The sequence below is a fragment of the Neolamprologus multifasciatus genome, chromosome 10, assembly GCF_963576455.1.
Source record: "Neolamprologus multifasciatus chromosome 10, fNeoMul1.2, whole genome shotgun sequence".
Lineage (NCBI taxonomy): Eukaryota > Metazoa > Chordata > Actinopteri > Cichliformes > Cichlidae > Neolamprologus > Neolamprologus multifasciatus.
The window spans coordinates 3101026-3117783 of record NC_140448.1 but is presented as its reverse complement, the minus strand read 5'-3'; the positions used below and the strand labels follow the sequence as shown (position 1 = coordinate 3117783).

The 16758-nt window shown below is 42.2% G+C and overlaps 1 protein-coding gene and 1 long non-coding RNA gene across 2 annotated transcripts; one reads left to right on the top strand and one right to left on the bottom strand.

Moving 5' to 3' along the window:
• Window positions 1-6048: 6048 nt before the first annotated feature.
• Window positions 6049-9820, bottom strand: LOC146509357 (uncharacterized). The gene is made up of 2 exons (XR_014876438.1): window positions 7946-9820; window positions 6049-7896 (listed from the first exon to the last, which is right to left on the bottom strand). It is a non-coding gene; the product is annotated as an uncharacterized LOC146509357 (long non-coding RNA).
• A 123-nt stretch (window positions 9821-9943) lies between these two features.
• ckma (creatine kinase, muscle a) lies at window positions 9944-13358 on the top strand. The gene is made up of 8 exons (XM_085174613.1): window positions 9944-10085; window positions 11246-11453; window positions 11577-11731; window positions 11876-12008; window positions 12099-12270; window positions 12377-12500; window positions 12594-12783; window positions 12868-13358. Exons 2-8 carry the CDS (start codon window positions 11261-11263, stop codon window positions 13044-13046), a joined length of 1146 nt encoding a protein of 381 aa, XP_085030739.1. The 5' UTR covers window positions 9944-10085; window positions 11246-11260; the 3' UTR covers window positions 13047-13358.
• The last annotated feature ends 3400 nt before the right edge of the window (window positions 13359-16758 follow it).

Below are 16758 nucleotides of genomic sequence, written 5' to 3'. Positions count from 1 at the left end.
GAGGCTAAATCATCTGAATAACCAGCAGACGCCTCTTTTCTTCATTTCCAGGTATTTTTCCATGAGCGCTTTTTTCTCCAGGATAAGGGTTCTCAACTGATCGTTTTGTTTCTGCATTTTGCTCCTCGAGTTGCTTGCATCTTTGCTCCATTTCTTTTAATCCTGCTTGTTCTTTTCTAGGCATTTCTTCCGGGTCTTTGTATGTTGCCTCCTCCATTGGATTTGCCTTGCACATGTCTGTATTTCTCTCTTGTTTTTTCTTGTACATCTCTTCTATCAGGTCGATTTTTCTCTTGAATACTTGATGCATAAGCAGCAGGTATTCATATTTTTTCTCTTGTTGTTGCTTTTGTGCCTGCATTTCACTTATTTGGCTCTTCAAGTCACTGACCCTCAACAACATCTCATTCATGAGCTCTGAGTGTTTTTTTCCTCATTCCATCGATCGTACACTGCATCTCTGAACATTGTCTTTCCAGTATTTCCTTTTCTCTTTCCAGGTCAGGTGTTTTGTCCCTCATTTCATTACAAAATTCTCGCAGTTCTAGATTCCTTCTCTCAAAGTCCTGGAGAATACGTTTTTCTTCTTCCTGTTTCTCTTTTTCTTCAAGAAGCTCTTTATTTTTGCACTCTGTTTCATCAAACCTGACTTTCAGCTCTACGTACATTTCCCTCATGGCTTTGAGTTTGCGCTGCATTCGTATTGTCTTTTTTCTTTCCAGTTCAGATGTTTTTTCCTTCATTTCATTACAAAATTCTCGCCGTTCTAGATTCCTTCTCTCAAAGTCCTGGAGAATACGTTTTTCTTCTTCCTGTTTCTCTTTTTCTTCAAGAAGCTCTATATTTTTGAACTCTGTTTCACCAAACCTGACTGCCAGATCTACGCACATTTCCCTCATGTCTTTGAGTTTGCGCTGCAATCGTATTGTCTTTTTTCTTTCCAGTTCAGATGTTTTTTCCTTCATTTCATTACAAAATTCTCGCAGTTCTAGATTCCTTCTCTCAAAGTCCTGGAGAATACGTTTTTCTTCCTCCTGTTGCTTTTTTTCTTCAAGAAGCTCTTTCAGTTTGTGCTCCATTTGTATTTCCTGTTCAGTCTTCTGTTGGCGGATTTTTTCAATTGTTTTCTCAGCTTCATTGAGCTTTCCTTGAAGTATCTGTATCTCCTCAATAGTAGCTTTCTTTCCTTGAAGCTGGGCAGATGTTTCTTTTAATTCGGCACTCTGTGTTCCCGATGAAAAAATACGGGAAAAAAAATTCTTTCGTCCTTGACCAAACTTCATTCCCTCATTGATAATTTTTATATCAGGCTGCCGTTGCTGTTTTCCTTCCAGGTCTTTATTTCGTGCTTCCAATTGTCTGCACTTCTCCTCTACTTGAAGCTTCTCTTCTTCAATTTGTTTAACTTTGTCATGGAGGTCAGAGTTTTCCTTCTGACTTTCCTGTAATGTATAGTATAGCTTTTATTTTGGAAAGAGACATTTCTCTGTAATAAACTCTCTTTTCCAAAGATGAGTGATTTCTTGATCAGATAGATTTATTATTTTATCCCTTTGTTGTTTCAGCAACATTAAATTTAAAAACTGTACTTTTGAGTTAAAATATATATTTAGAATTTTAATAAATGACAAATTAAAAAGGCATGAACATTTTTTTTTTTTGTCGAAAAAATATCGAAGCCTAGTTTGGATCTTCTTTTGCCGGTCGGTGTTGTGATCTCCCTCATCCCACGCTGTGGGTTCTGTCCATCTGCCTGCCAGTTTAAGTTTCTGTATTCCCAGTTTAGCCAGTTTTCGGGTTTTTTTTGCCATCCACCATTAAAGTTGCATTTGAGTTCACCTTTTTGCTCTGTGTGTCTGCACTTTGGGTCCTCCACGCCTGCCTGCATGCAGCCACACATGACAATAGGAGACATTAAGCTGGACATTCAATTCAATTTTATTTATATAGCGCCAAATCACAACAAAAGTCGCCTCAAGGCGCTTCATAGGTACAGAGAAAAACCCAACATAGTGATGGTGAGATGAAGCCTCATCTCACCATCACTATGATGAACTGAGGCTTTCCACCCAATTGGTCGACTCATGGTTCGAAGCATTGTGATGATTCATTTGCTCTACTGCGCCATCAAGTGGACAATTCAAGTGAAGCAGGCTCTGTGATTATAATGATGTGTAAACCTCTAAACTGAATAAATAAATTGTTTTCATGGTTATTTATCCCGAATATTGTCTCAGTATGTGTGATACAAAAGAGAAAGTGGAAACTATCAGGACAGAATTTTGGTATGATTGTGTAACTGTTAGCCTCAGACAGTCAGTCAATAGTATAATTCAGATCATAGATCAGTACATTTGCATATTTGTATAACTATAAAAGAAAGCTGACACTTTCGAGACTTTATCTAATGTGTAAGCATCACAGCAGATGCCTTTGTGTCAACATAGCTGAGGCTAAAACAGAAAAACGATTTTATAAAAATATTCAGCAGTAGATCAAAACCGAAAGAAAACCATTAATCAACAAATGAACATTACCTGATGCTGCTGAATTGAAGCAGAGCAAATTATTAGAGATACACCTAAGCGTTTTGCAATTTTGCATCATGTTAAAAAGTTTAAATTATTTTAGTAGCCTATTGAACGGCAGAAATTATGTTTTCTTTTCGGAAGTATTTAAAAGGGAAATTCATGACGATGTTTATGTGAAGCATAGTTTGGATCTCCTTTTGCTGCTGGTTCGGTCAATATTGTTTGAAGAGAAATAAAACCTGCAGCTTCAGAATCAGCGCAAAAAAGCCGTAAACATGAACCACGGGCCCGCTGACGGATCAGAATCAGCGAGCTGTTGGCTTTCAGCCCTGACCATGTCCGTGCTGTCTGGTGAGAAAGGCGACAAAGGCTGATTCTGATGCGTCAGCGGGTCCGCGCTTTGTGTTTACGTCTTTGTGCAGAATCGGTGTACCTGCTCTCATTTACTGTTTTAGCTGTTTGGTGGTGGTTGAAATGTAGTAATATTTATATTAAAAATCGATTCAGGATTTTAATGAATCAATATCACGCTATCCAAGCTAGAATCGATTTTAATCGATAATCAAAACCTGCTCATAGTAACTGTGTAATCATGCTTATGTACATCTGGATAATGACACAAACCAGTGTTTGGTGCTTCACTTTTTTAATAAACTAAAAGACAGAAATCAGATTATAGGATCTGTAGTGTTGTTTATTTATATTATGGTGCTTATGATTTGTGATATTTATTACTGTGTGCATACTTTATTAGGAGAGAGAAAATAAAATAAAAATCTCTTCCTTGCTGGTTCTATCGAAGAAGAAATGCTCAAGTAACTATGTAACACGTACGTAATCCAATTCCACAACACAGTGTGATGGGAAATCAGCTGTGTTTTTCTGCCCATTTTATTTCGAATCTGGCGCGAACCGGTGAACCAGTTCCTGAATCAGTCACGTGGTACGGACTGCCCGCGGGGCCTCGAACGTCACTGCATACGTAATCAAAGCAAGCCTCGATACGCGCTTCACAAAAACTCCCCCGACACACGATTCGACGCTTCGACACACAGGAGACATCACTAACCCAACAATCATATGACCCCCTATGAGCAAGCACTTTGGCGACAGTGGGAAGGAAAAACTCCCTTTTAACAGGAAGAAACTTCAGACAGAACCAGGCTCAGGGAGGGGCGGGGCCATCTGCTGTAATTGGTTGGGGAGAGAGAAGGAAGACAGGATAAAGACATGTTGTGGAAGAGAGACAGAGGTTAATAACAGATATGATTCAGTGCAGAGAGGTCTGTTAACACATAGTAGCTGTGTCCCAAAACGTCAGCTGCATCCTTCGGAGGACCCGGCCTTCGCGGGCTATGTCGGCCGGGTCCTTCGAAGACCGAGAAGGCCAGAAGTGCGAGGCTGTGAAATGGGACGGTCTAGCCTTCAGATTTGCGTCACCGCTGTCTTGGTGGAGTTTAATAAACTCGGTCGTCTGCTCCTTGCTATCTAAAATATAACAGGAGACTGGGGTAAATTCTCGACCGTCTCACACTTCTGTTTAATCAGTTTTCTGTTTAACGTTTATTCAGCTGTGTGAAAATCCCGGAGGAACCCACCCGATGGATTAATAAAGTTTTATTTAATCTAATAACCTAATAACTTTGTTCTCAGCCAAACCGATTTACTCCGGAACAAATAAAACACTGAAAAAAGGGAAACAATTAAAATTTTATGGTATCCGAGTGACTTATATATCATGTTTAATCTGAGTAGCGAAAAAGCGGGGGTCTGAAAACGATGAAGCCGGGAGTCCGCTGCTCTCGCCGGCTGGAGTGACCATTGAACCCCCCGGCTTGCTATCGAGCGGGTGGGTAACAGACGTCTCCGAAAACGTCGGCACACTTTTGCAAATATACGATGTCTTGACAAACCGAGCAGATATTTGAAGTTACACAGCTACTTTCTCGCCTGAAAATATGTTAAAAGTTTATTTTGTGACCCAGAAAGATTAATAAGACTAATTTTAAAACTTAGTAGCGGCCGCCATTGTTGGCAGCTGAAATTTGGCTGAGCCGCGCTATGAATTCTGGGATATGGTGGGCCACGAAGGACACACCCGACCCATCCTTCAAATTCGGGGAAATGAAGGACGCATTTGTCGGCCGCATTTGAAGGAGTCGACGAATTGGGACAGCCTTCGTCGCCTGGCTGTGACGTAATCGGCCTTCAAATGCGGCCTCCGGAGGATGCAGCCGACGTTTTGGGACACAGCTGACGAGTGAGAAAGTTGACTGGAAAGGAAAAACTCAATGCATCATGGGAATCCCCGGCAGCCTACATCTATTGCAGCATAACTAAGGGAGGATTCAGGGTCACCTGGTCCAGCCCTAACTATATGCTTTAGTTTTAAGCCTAATCTTAAAAGTAGAGATAGTGAAGTGCTCTAATAGGGTGATATGATACTACAAGGTCATTAAGATAAGATGCCATACATATGACATACATCACGTCATGAGTGTATACCCTGGTAGGAAGTGAACCACCTTTGTTCCACTGTATTTAGTAAGGCTTGAAACTAAAGACTGCATTTAAGAATTTTAGTGCAGGTGGACTTCTTTTGGCACGAGTACCTTGGTGGTCAGTAGAGCAAATGCAGATTTAAGGTTTTATTCTCTAGACCCAACCTATGACCCATCTTTGAAATAAAGCACATGGCTTCCCTATACTTACCTCTCTTTTGTGAAAACAAAAGGTAGAAAGGGCATACCTCCTCCACATAAGCTTAGATTGTTGGATGGCTCAGATTTGTGGAACTGACCAAACTTGTGTTTGTTTTTTAAATTTATGGGATACAGCAGATAATCTTACACTAACATTTATGCAAGATTTCTGACTTTCAGTGGAGGAAGAAGAGACAAAAGAAAACTTGAGAAGCAAAAATTCAAGATGACATGACATATAACCTAAAAATAAATATTTTCTCTTCAGCGATGGTCCTGGACTAGGTGTGGATTCATGTTGGACAGCACACTCTTTCATTTGGGATCATTAAACATGCAAAGGTCACAAATTGTACTGGAAGGTTCTGGGATCCTACTGACAGGCTCATTTGTTTAGAACAGAACCTGCAAGACTCTTGTGAGCAAATAGAATAACTCTCTCGCTTCGCCCACTTCCATGGACGTTTGGTACACTTATTCATACTGCTTATTGCAGTTAGTGTTTGGGGTGTTTAGCCAAAGCAAAGGGACCTCGAGTCCTGTCTGTGATGGACAGACAACTGACTCAATGAAATTGAATCAGGGTCCTGGGTGTACACATGCTGCTCTTCCAGGATGGACCCAGCAAACCTGGTATAATTATAGCCTCACCCATGCCACGCCATGTGCACGTGACGCAAGTGATTAGAATTTAAATGAAGAAAGGTCAACCAGAAACCAAGCGCTGCAACAACTGCGATACCTCAAACCCAGCTTGCATAAAATCTAATTTTTCCAGTTGATAATTTGCATAATCGTCAATCAAAATAAAAAAATTTTAAATACGGTGCAATTTGGGTTTTCTTTTGTGAAGTCAGGAAAGTATAGTATAGAACACATTCGTAACAATGTAGATATCTGGGAATTAAGTAATTAAGAACAAACACATTACATATTCCATGCAGCTCATACTGTGAGCATGAGCCTGCTGGTTCTGTCCAGACAGGTGCTGAGGTTAATGTGTGAAAGAAGCTTTAAATATAGCCTTCCATAAAGGTGCTATTTTTAGCCGCTTGCTCCATCATTGTATTTGGTTGCAAAGCATCAGAAGTTACTTTTCCAATCATGATTCCTTGAAACTGTTTTATTATGAATGAACTGCCGATAAGCGTCGACACTGGATATAAAATGACCCATTTCCCATTCCTAGACTAAGTGACACAATTTGCCTCACCAATACTGAGAGTGTAGCATTACACGCAGCTGCAGCTTGACACTGTGCTGTTCTGACATGGGTCAGTGCAGCCAGCACAGATTCCTTTCAAAGGCTCACGCTGTTTCAAAAGTGTGTGCGAGCCTGCAGATTAATGCTCACTTGTTTGGATGTATTGAAAGAACAAAACACCAAAATTCCAGATAAATGTAAGCAGCCATGAGACCAAATCATAAAACATCTTGAAATTCTCATAAGTATAATTTTGGACTAGAAACATACTTCCCTTTGGTTAGCATGTGCCCAAACACAATAGGTGACTATTTCTGTAATATGATGGTGATTCCAACTTGTTGTGACGCTGGAGGAACTCCATGAGCACCGTTTGTAGAAGGCAGCTTATGTGATGTAACCGCCCTGTTGCATAACTGCTGTAGACCAGTGTTATCCAGTAGCTGTGTGTAGAAGCAGCTAGGGTCTGCTCATACTGCTTCCTCCTGAAAATTAAATGCTAAACCTGTTCTAGTTTTACTAACACACACACACACACACATATATATTATATATATGCCAAAAATATATAGACATAGATTGGTATGTGGAGAGATAGAAGAAACCTGCACTAATTTGGTAACATCTGACTTGTTGAAGGACAGGCAGGGGACAGCTGAGAAACATGAGAAGTGGTTTCAATTCAGGGGAAGGACACGGTGACCCTCCTCTACAATGCAACAGCTGGCGAGTTAGAGTGCAAAAATGAGAGGGGACCTAGGAAAGCACGCATGCACGCCTAAGGAGTCTGGGATGGTTGAATTGGATAGCTGGATATGTCCTTTCTGTGCTGTGGTTCACAGACATGGTGACGTTGAAAGAGCAGCTGTGAACTGTCAGTTGCCAGTCAAAGATGGGTGGGCCATCCCACAGAAAGAGCTGCATTCTGGGATGCCCCTCTCTCTTGGAACGATGCCGGTTCCAAGGTGGCATCGACGTTCTTCCTCAACATTCCATCGCTCAGTATTCCCATCAAAGATTCAGCATCTGATAATTATCATATCAGTTTTGAGTCAAGAGTTTCAGATGTCTGTGGTGTGGGGCAGCACTGGTACCAACAACATCTCAAAACATACGTGAGAATCTTTCTCCCTTCGGTCTTCAGAGAAATCATGAAGATTGGGCTGTCACAGAAAATATTAACACACTCCCTTAAATACATGCACAGCATATTTGAACTACCCTCATTTTTTGGACTCTTGGGTCTTTAAGTTTCTAGACAGTGACACAGTTGTTGTAGGTTTTCCTCTGTACACCATTTTACCTGATATATGACTGAAGGGCAAATTTTCATCATCATTTCATGGCCAGGTGAGACATGTACCCTTGTTATTTCATGAAATAATAAGCAGATAAAGAATATGGAGTTAATTCCAAGTGTTAAGTTTGCATTTGTATTGTTTTGCTGAAACTCATAAAGCTCATAAAGATAGCAAAAAAGTTTAGAAGTGACCAAATCAACAATCAACAACCTGATGACTTAAGAAAATAGTCATTAGGAAGAGATAGGCGCATCATTGTCAGACTCTACAATGAAAGTACACCTTCATACAGATGATCTGCAGCAATCTGCAAACATCTCCAAGACAAGAAGAGAAAATTAGACTTGTGGAAAACATCTATAATAGGATACAAAGATCTGCAAAATGTATTGACATGAATATCTGAAATTATTTGTCTACAGAAATATCTGTACATAAGGGTAAAGGCTGAAAATCAATATTAGATGGTTTTGATCTTCGCGGCCCAACATGGCACTGCAATAAAAGCAGGTGTTACTCTGTCATGGACATCAATGCATGGGCTCAGGAACAGTTCCATACATTGGAACACAGTTCATCATGCCATCCACAAATTCAGGGAAAAGTTTTGTATTTTTTTTCTACATGATAAAGAAATACGGTGTTGCACATAAACTGCACGAAATAAGTGTAGAATTACAGAAAATGTTCTGTTAGCTCATTGTGCACACAGTCCTATACTGCGAACCCACCGTAATCCACCCAAATCATACATTTCTACAGTAGTTATTGAAAAGTACGGAGCTCCGCAGGGGACATGGAAGAAAAAAAAATTAAGACGGACTTTTGTGAGATCTCACGAAACTAACTCGGGATCTCGCAAAACTTTTGCGAGATGTCGCAAAACAAACTCGGGATCTCGCAAAACTTTTGCGAGATGTCGCAAAACAAACTCGGGATCTCGCAAAACTTTTGTGAGATCTTGCAAAACTTTTGCGAGATCTCACAAAAGTCCGTCTTAATTTTTCCGTCTAACTCTGGATCTCGGTATTTTTCCGTCTAACTCGGGATCTCGCAAAACTTTTGCGGGATCTCGCAAAACAAACTCGGGATCTCGCAAAACTTTTGCGAGATCTCGCAAAAGTTGAATTCCAACAATGGCGGCAGCTACTTAGTTGTAATATTACTCTTTCTGGGTCACAAAATACACTTTTAAGATATTTTGAGGCGTGAATGTAGTTGTGTAAACGTCAGATACCTGCTCGGTTTACAAGACATCACATATTTGCAAAAGTGCTCCAACGTTTTCGGAGATCTGACACCCGCTAGCTCGAAGCTAACGGGAGGTCGAGACCTACTACAGCCGGGAGGAACACCGCTTTCCCGGCACATCGTGCCTCGACCTCCCGGTCGGCTTCGAGCTGGCGGCCTCCGAAGAATGCGGCTAAAATTTTTGCGAGATCTCGCAAAAGTCTGTCTTAATTTTTTTTTCCTCCCATGTCCCCTGCGAGGCTCCGTAGAAAAGAGAAAAAATGGGAACATTCTGTAATTTAATTTTTTTATCTATTACTTAATTACTTTGGTTAGTATTGAGGAGGATCTTCATCGGCAGGAAAAGTTTATAAATTGTGTTCTCCTTCACATTTTCCAAAGCCACACTGCGGGCCAATTACAGTCTTTGGGGGGCCTGTTCTGGCCCCCGGGCATTATGTTTGACACCCCTGGTGTAGATCAAAGAAGTGCAATGATCGAAACCTGACCAATCACTCTGTTTGATTCAGTGTGTTTATGCCTTCCATAGCGTAAACCAGCTTCGGTGGGTGGTGGGACATTGGTCACCATTAAGATGCGAGGAGCATTTCTCGATAACAGCCATTTGATAAGTGAAGAAAATACCAACTCTTTCTAACCTTCACACCTACAGTAAGGAACCCTGACCTCCAAAGTGTGCTTGACAAAAGTGAAACTCAGCTTATTTTAGTGGCCTTTCCCCATTACCACCCCAGCCTCGCTCATGTGACCTCCTCCTCCCCTTTCACATGCTCCCACACTCCAACTACAGCTATGTATGGGCCAAGGGTTGGTGGGGGGCTGTGCGGAGGCTGACGGGGGTGAGGTTACAGCTGCAGCACCCGTCTTGAATGACTGAGCTGTAAATGTGTCTCTTTCATAAACTGTGCAGTATCAGTGCAGAGGCTCTGGCCAATGAGGCTGCAGTAGGCACTAAAATGGCCAAGCCAATGGCTAGTGCCTGTGTGGTATATAAAGAGGGGCCAGAGACCTCCAGAGTTGGGTGACCCCTATTTTGGCTGTGGTGAACAGGATCTGATCCCAAGGACTGTTACCTCTGTACTTGTCTGGTGTGCAGGTAAAGAAATGATTAGTTTTGTGGGGTTAAAGAAGAGCAGACGTGGAGATATGGATGGATTGGGAGAACAAGCCAAGCATTTAAAATAGCACAAACAATTAGTTCTGGCTACTTTTTCTTTTAATGAAAAGCTGTGGACATGAAGTCCATGATGAAATCAAAGGATAATTGTGCAACAAATGTGGTACGTTTGCATCCATATGATGCATTAAAAAAAAGAGCTAATTTCATTGAATTGTTCTCCGTTAAGATTAAGCTTAAAGATCATGCAGGCTGTGGTTCCAGTGATAACTTGTGTCTCTGCACATGATTTTCTTTTGGACAGTGATTTATGTGGACAGGTGCTTCGCAGTTTGATACGTGTAGGAGAGACAGACTGAAGTCCCCCATGTGTCATCTGCGACTTTTGCTGTTTCAAAGTTACACTTTTGGAGCTTTTTGGCTGTAAACTAATCAGAAAATTGTCACATTGAAAGGGATTACTGATTTAAAGAACGGCTAATTTTGTAAATCCGTTTGGGACTGAGGTGCAGATCATATTTCATGTGATGTAACGAGTGCGTCATTGCATGCATCATGTACGTACTCGTGTTGAACAGCTTATCAGGTAATGAGAGTAAGAAGAGTATGTCCATATATATTGTTGGATCGCAGTAGCTGGATAAGTCTGCTGCTAATCAGGTTTCTTTCAGCATTGTGATAATTATACTGTTGCAGTAATCCTGTAGAGTGACACAAAGACCTTGTAGTGCTTTCAGTAAAAACACGCCTGTGCTGGAACTGACCAGTCGAGTTTTCATTTATGTGTCAATGTGCAATCAGGACAGTTGTGATTGTACGTATAAAGCTTTGCTTGTAGATACTGAGGACATAAAGGGTACACATTCAGACGTACTTGTGCTAAAAATACCCAGCCAACAGGCACTCCTCCCCGTACTCTGTTTCAAAGTGACATCTGAGCTGCTGGAAATTGAGTGACACTTGTTACCAAGATTCCTCTGCCGACACCGCTTAAAACCTGCAGCTGTCACACAGAATATCCCGTATCTCCAAATGCTGCAGAAATTTTGTGACTATTTCGATCACCTCCACAATCTCCAGATGAAATAGTTTATTATCGTTCCAAGATTTAGTCAAAGGCTTTTCCCCTCATTTTGCAGTGTTAGAAAGCAATCATGCCTTTCGGAAACACCCACAACAACTTCAAGCTCAACTACAAAGTTGAGGAGGAGTTCCCAGATCTGTCCAAGCACAACAACCATATGGCCAAGGCTCTGACCAAGGACATATATGGCAAGCTGAGGGACAAACAGACACCCAGTGGCTACACTCTGGATGACGTCATCCAGACTGGTGTTGACAACCCTGGTGAGATATGTTTCATATCAGATAAAGAAATCTGTTTCATTCGTGATTAACATTAGCCATAAAAACGAATTCTTTCATTTCTGTTCGCCCTCCGAACACACACTTCTTACTTACATTCTTCAGGTCACCCCTTCATCATGACTGTTGGCTGTGTTGCTGGTGATGAGGAGTCCTATGAGGTCTTCAAGGATCTGCTTGACCCTGTCATCTCCGACCGTCATGGTGGATACAAGCCCACTGACAAGCACAAGACTGACCTCAACCACGAGAACCTGAAGGTACCGCAGATTTCATGGAGAAGTACTTTAACAAAAGCCTTACTGCACAAGTCTTCAGATGGTGAACTGATTTAATGGTTTAGCACATCTGTGCATTGCTCCATGAACTCTGTTATTTATTTTATTTTGTTTATTTGTCTTTAGGGTGGTGACGACTTGGACCCCAACTACGTTCTGTCTAGCCGTGTTCGTACTGGTCGCAGCATCAAGGGATTCACCCTGCCCCCCCACAACAGCCGTGGAGAGCGCAGAATTATTGAGAGGCTGTCCATTGAGGGTAAGTATGCAAAGGAAAAGGACTGTCTTTGAATTTAAGCGTCCAGTGTCAGTACGGACAATATTATTCCTGCTTTGCTCCTAACTGCAGCTCTGAACAGCCTGGATGGTGAGTTCAAGGGAAAGTACTACCCCCTGAAGACCATGACTGATGCTGAGCAGGAGCAGCTGATCGCTGATCACTTCCTGTTTGACAAGCCCGTGTCTCCCCTGCTGACCTGCGCTGGTATGGCCCGTGACTGGCCTGATGGCAGAGGCATCTGGTGAGCACTGTCATTAAGTGTTAATAGGCTGAATGTGAAACATTTTCCTTAAATCTTTTGTCTGCATTATCTGTGTTCCCCTAAATGTGAAACTATATCTGCTCAGGCACAACGAAAACAAGACCTTCTTGGTCTGGGTGAATGAGGAGGATCACCTTCGTGTCATCTCCATGCAGAAGGGTGGCAACATGAGGGAGGTGTTCAGGCGTTTCTGCGTTGGCCTGCAGAAGGTATGCAGATAGAACAGGCCTCGGAAAGCCGGGATGAAATGAAAACAATTGTTCAGGATGTTTCAACGACTCTTCTTCTTTCAAACCTGCCAGATTGAGGCGATCTTCAAGAAGCACGACCATGGCTTCATGTGGAACGAGCATCTCGGGTACATCCTGACCTGCCCCTCCAACCTGGGCACTGGCCTGCGTGGTGGCGTCCATGTCAAACTGGCCAAGCTGAGCACACATGCCAAGTTTGAGGAGATCCTCACCAGGCTGCGTCTGCAGAAGCGTGGCACAGGTAAACACTCATATGCTTGCGGACTAGCTTGAACAGCCCAGTGAAATCTCCACTGCGACGCTGACTTTTGCCCTTTCTCTTTAGGTGGTGTGGACACTGCCTCTGTGGGTGGTGTGTTTGACATCTCCAACGCCGACCGTCTGGGCTCCTCTGAAGTGGAGCAGGTCCAACTGGTGGTTGACGGTGTCAAGCTGATGGTTGAGATGGAGAAGAAGCTGGAGAAGGGAGAGAGCATTGACAGCATGATCCCAGCCCAGAAGTAAAGAGGGATAATCTTCCGTTTTTCTCGTGACCGTTCATGTGTAATCGAGCCAACGGATGGACACGCAGAGGAAACAGCCGCTCAACTAGAGACTCTTGACTCTGAAAACTTCTTTCTCTTCTTTCCTGCTTTTTCTTTTCTCTGTCCTCTTTTTTAAGTTCTCCTGTGTTGGTTGGTAACATCCTGGGATCAGCCTCCACTGAGCCGGGCTTGCCTGGCGAATGTGGCATCACCTACTTTTTGTTATAAAAAGTAAAGATTATTGAAGCTGCTCATACTGCTCAATAAAAAAGTGCCCTGTAAAACAACTAAACGAGTCATTTTTTTGTCTTGTTGCAGTATAATCGACAGATAGAGGTTTTGGAAAGTAGTAGCTTTGAAAACAAGATGGCAAAATGACGGGAAAAATTGCCAACATCAGTGAATTTTATTCATCTTCAGCTCCATGTTCTCCTTACGCATCACACCCACTCATTTCAGGTTACAGTTTGCTTCTTATGGGAGGAATTAAACAGTAGAAGAGAGTAAAATTACTCATACAGGTCAAACTGTGTGTGTTCTTAAGTCTCTTTTGCATGTAACATTAACTGTATCCAAAATCAGTTTTGAAATGACAGTGAATGTTAAACACGGAGCCCCTCGGGTTTCTAATACTGTCATCATCCACCATTTAAACCATTTAGACCAGTGATACACCTTTTCCGAGCAGGTATACAAGCATTTACCCAAACACTCACGTCACCAAAACCTCTTTTTGAGAATTCTTCACAGTAGAATCCCCCCGATTCATCCATCTTACACTATGAGTGAGTTGTTTAACCATGAGTTATTTGCTTTTCTCTTTTTTTTCAACCCATTTAGTTCAAAAGTTCCCGCTGAAATGCTCAGCAAACAACCTGAAACGTTTCTATGGCTTGAATGCAGACAGGGACTTGGAAATTCAAGTTAAAACTGCACAATTTATTCCAACTGCAGCTGTCCTCGTGCAGGATCTAAATCATTTTTCTGATGTACGAGGTGCACTCAAAGACTTCACAGACTCGTTGTGCAGCATGGTACGGTCATGTGCACGTAAAAGATGTCAAGTAGGACTTTAAGAGACGTGATTCCACATTTTGTCACTCTATCAACATGAAAACCTGTGATAGACAAAGTTCTGTAGATAGGCTTTTGCACTTTGTACCATGGAGCTGAGGCGGTATGTGGGCATCTTCGACCCAACATTCAGACCCAGGATCTGGCATGAATTTGTCCCTCAGTGTCATATTATTGTTGGGTTTTTACCTCACAACATAAAGAGGCGAATTTTATATAAATAAAATCAAACTGAACTGAGTATTTCGAATGTAGAGTTCTGTAGTAACAGCCTACTACAGAACAATCAGCTCAAATGCACGTGCGAGTGTTTGGACCATACCAGCACAATCGTTGCTCATCACCTTGTCTTCCTCGCCGCAACAAGTCTTGCAATTCTTTGACTGCACCTCATACTCTACGCTGTGGTATGTTTTACGGCATATCCAAAGACTTCTATAAACTCAAGATGCCCTCTTGAATGAGTGCTGACGCCATCCTGTTGCAACAAGGTGGAGTGAAGTTACTGTGTCTCACATGAGCCCTTCTGTTACTTTTTGTGAAAGGGGGGGTGGGGGATATTCTGGCATTTCATTTAGCAACTCATATCTGAAAAGTGACTGTGTGTGTCTGCATTTCACAAAGCTTCCAGTCCAAGGTGTGCATCACATTTCATTTTTTCCAGTATAACCCAAACTCTGAACTCATGCAAGATTGCAGCTTGGTTTTGTTCCCCATTATCACTGACAGAAACTGCTTTAATCTAGAATTACTTCCCTTGCTCTAGCTATAAATAAACCTTGAGCTCTAAGATATATACTATATTCATATATTTTATATACAGCCATCAACTGACTGATATAAATCCTGTTTTTTTAATGATATTATTCTAAAAAATAAATAAAGTACCTGTGCAAATATCCACAAATCGAAGTGTTTCACATTTAAGACATTGGCGCCTTCCAGTGGCTAGTTCTGGGTATTACCTATACAGGTACACTGGAAGGAGCTGATTCAAGTCAAAGCAAAGTGCATTGAGGTCTATATTACCTAATGCTAATATACACCACAATGAAAAACGTCCAGGGAGAGGACAAGGACAGACTCCTGATGTCCACTCTGGTGTCTGCTTCTCACCCTGAGGGGGAGGGCAGGTCAACATCGACTTCCCCTGCTGGGCTACGTGAAACAGCAAACACCATACTGGACTGAAAATGTAGAACAATGTGAGAGAGTGGATGATGGCTGACCATTTCCCTGCAATAAAGAAAGACGAATGCTCGACCGGATCAAGTTGGCGGTACGTATGGAGGCGGCGAACAGAAGGTCAGCGATCCCTGTAAAATGTAGGGGTGGGAATGGAATGGGGTGGGGCTGGGTGGTGGGGGTAGGTCACCATGAGCAAAGCCACAACTGAGAGACAGTATTAACAGTAAATCAGCAGCCAAACAATATGATCTCTGTAGCCTACGCAAATATCACAGTACATTATTCACTAAAAACAGGGAGGGAGAATAGAAAGCTCTCGCACTTTTCTCTCTCTCTTTTTTTTGTTTTTTACTTTTTTACATTAAATGTGTATCGTATGAAGGCGCTGGGGGTAGTTCACTTTAAAGGCAACTGGACTAACAAGAAGAAAACACTGTCCACACTGCCTTCGTCGTGCCTTTCCGAATACAGAGCGCTCCCCCCTCCCCTGATCCCCACGGTCATCAGTAATGGACAGAGCAGTTAATACACGAACCACAAGAAAAGAAAAAGAAAAAAGAAAGAGGGCGGGCGTTAGAGGAGTGCGCGCCGCCTCTGCGTGTGTGACGGCGAGTTTGTAATCCAAGCGCTTGCGCTGCTGCTTGGTCGATCCACTTTTTGGCATTTCCCACCGACAGAACTGAGGCGACGACTGAAGTGAGATCACGACTGAGGTGAGATCGCACGGCACAGAATAGAAGCGGCAGAAGAGCTGCCCCTGCACTGAAAATACACCAGAAATACTGAATCTCTCTAAGTCTGTGGTGGGTGACGGCCCACCTCTGCTAATGACAGCTTATCACAAGGCTGCTAAAGAAAAGTGAAGGTTGGTGAAATCGAAATGACTCGGTTGGGGGTCGGTCACAAATACTGAAGGACATTGATTTTAGCCGATTTTAGCTCCTGTATTTATTATAGAGGGTCATTAAGGACAACTTACTGCACCGAATTATCATATGTAATAATTTAAGAGCGTTATCCCAGCAAACATACTGAAATATAAATGATGGACATAGCCAGATGGTTTTTAGCTTTGCATTCTGAAGCCTCAATGGTAGCTTTGTGGCAGCTGCCTTAATAGATTTTTTTTGCCCACACATTGTTGCAGTGGACTGCATACAGGTCATACAGACTAACACATGGATACAGCCTCTGTGGCTGACCTATTGGTTTTTGGATTATTCGGGCAATTCTATATTATTTGCCAGATTATTTCATTATAAATTATCCAAACGGTACCAATACCACAAACATAGTTCAAAGATGTTTGTGGTATTGGTATTGTGTGTAATATGAGTTCAGTAGCTCATATTAACAAAGATTGGCAGACACCAATGAGCTACAGTTGCACATCTGTTAACACATCTGTAAAGGCCAACACTGCTTCTGTA

Coding starts and splice junctions, on each gene's coding strand:
- ckma (XM_085174613.1), top strand. CDS start 11,261: ATGCCTTTCGGAAACACCCACAACAACTTCAAGCTCAACTACAAAGTT. Junction 11,454..11,576: donor GACTGGTGTTGACAACCCTG/GTGAGATATGTT, acceptor TACATTCTTCAG/GTCACCCCTTCATCATGACT. Junction 12,271..12,376: donor CCTGATGGCAGAGGCATCTG/GTGAGCACTGTC, acceptor ATATCTGCTCAG/GCACAACGAAAACAAGACCT.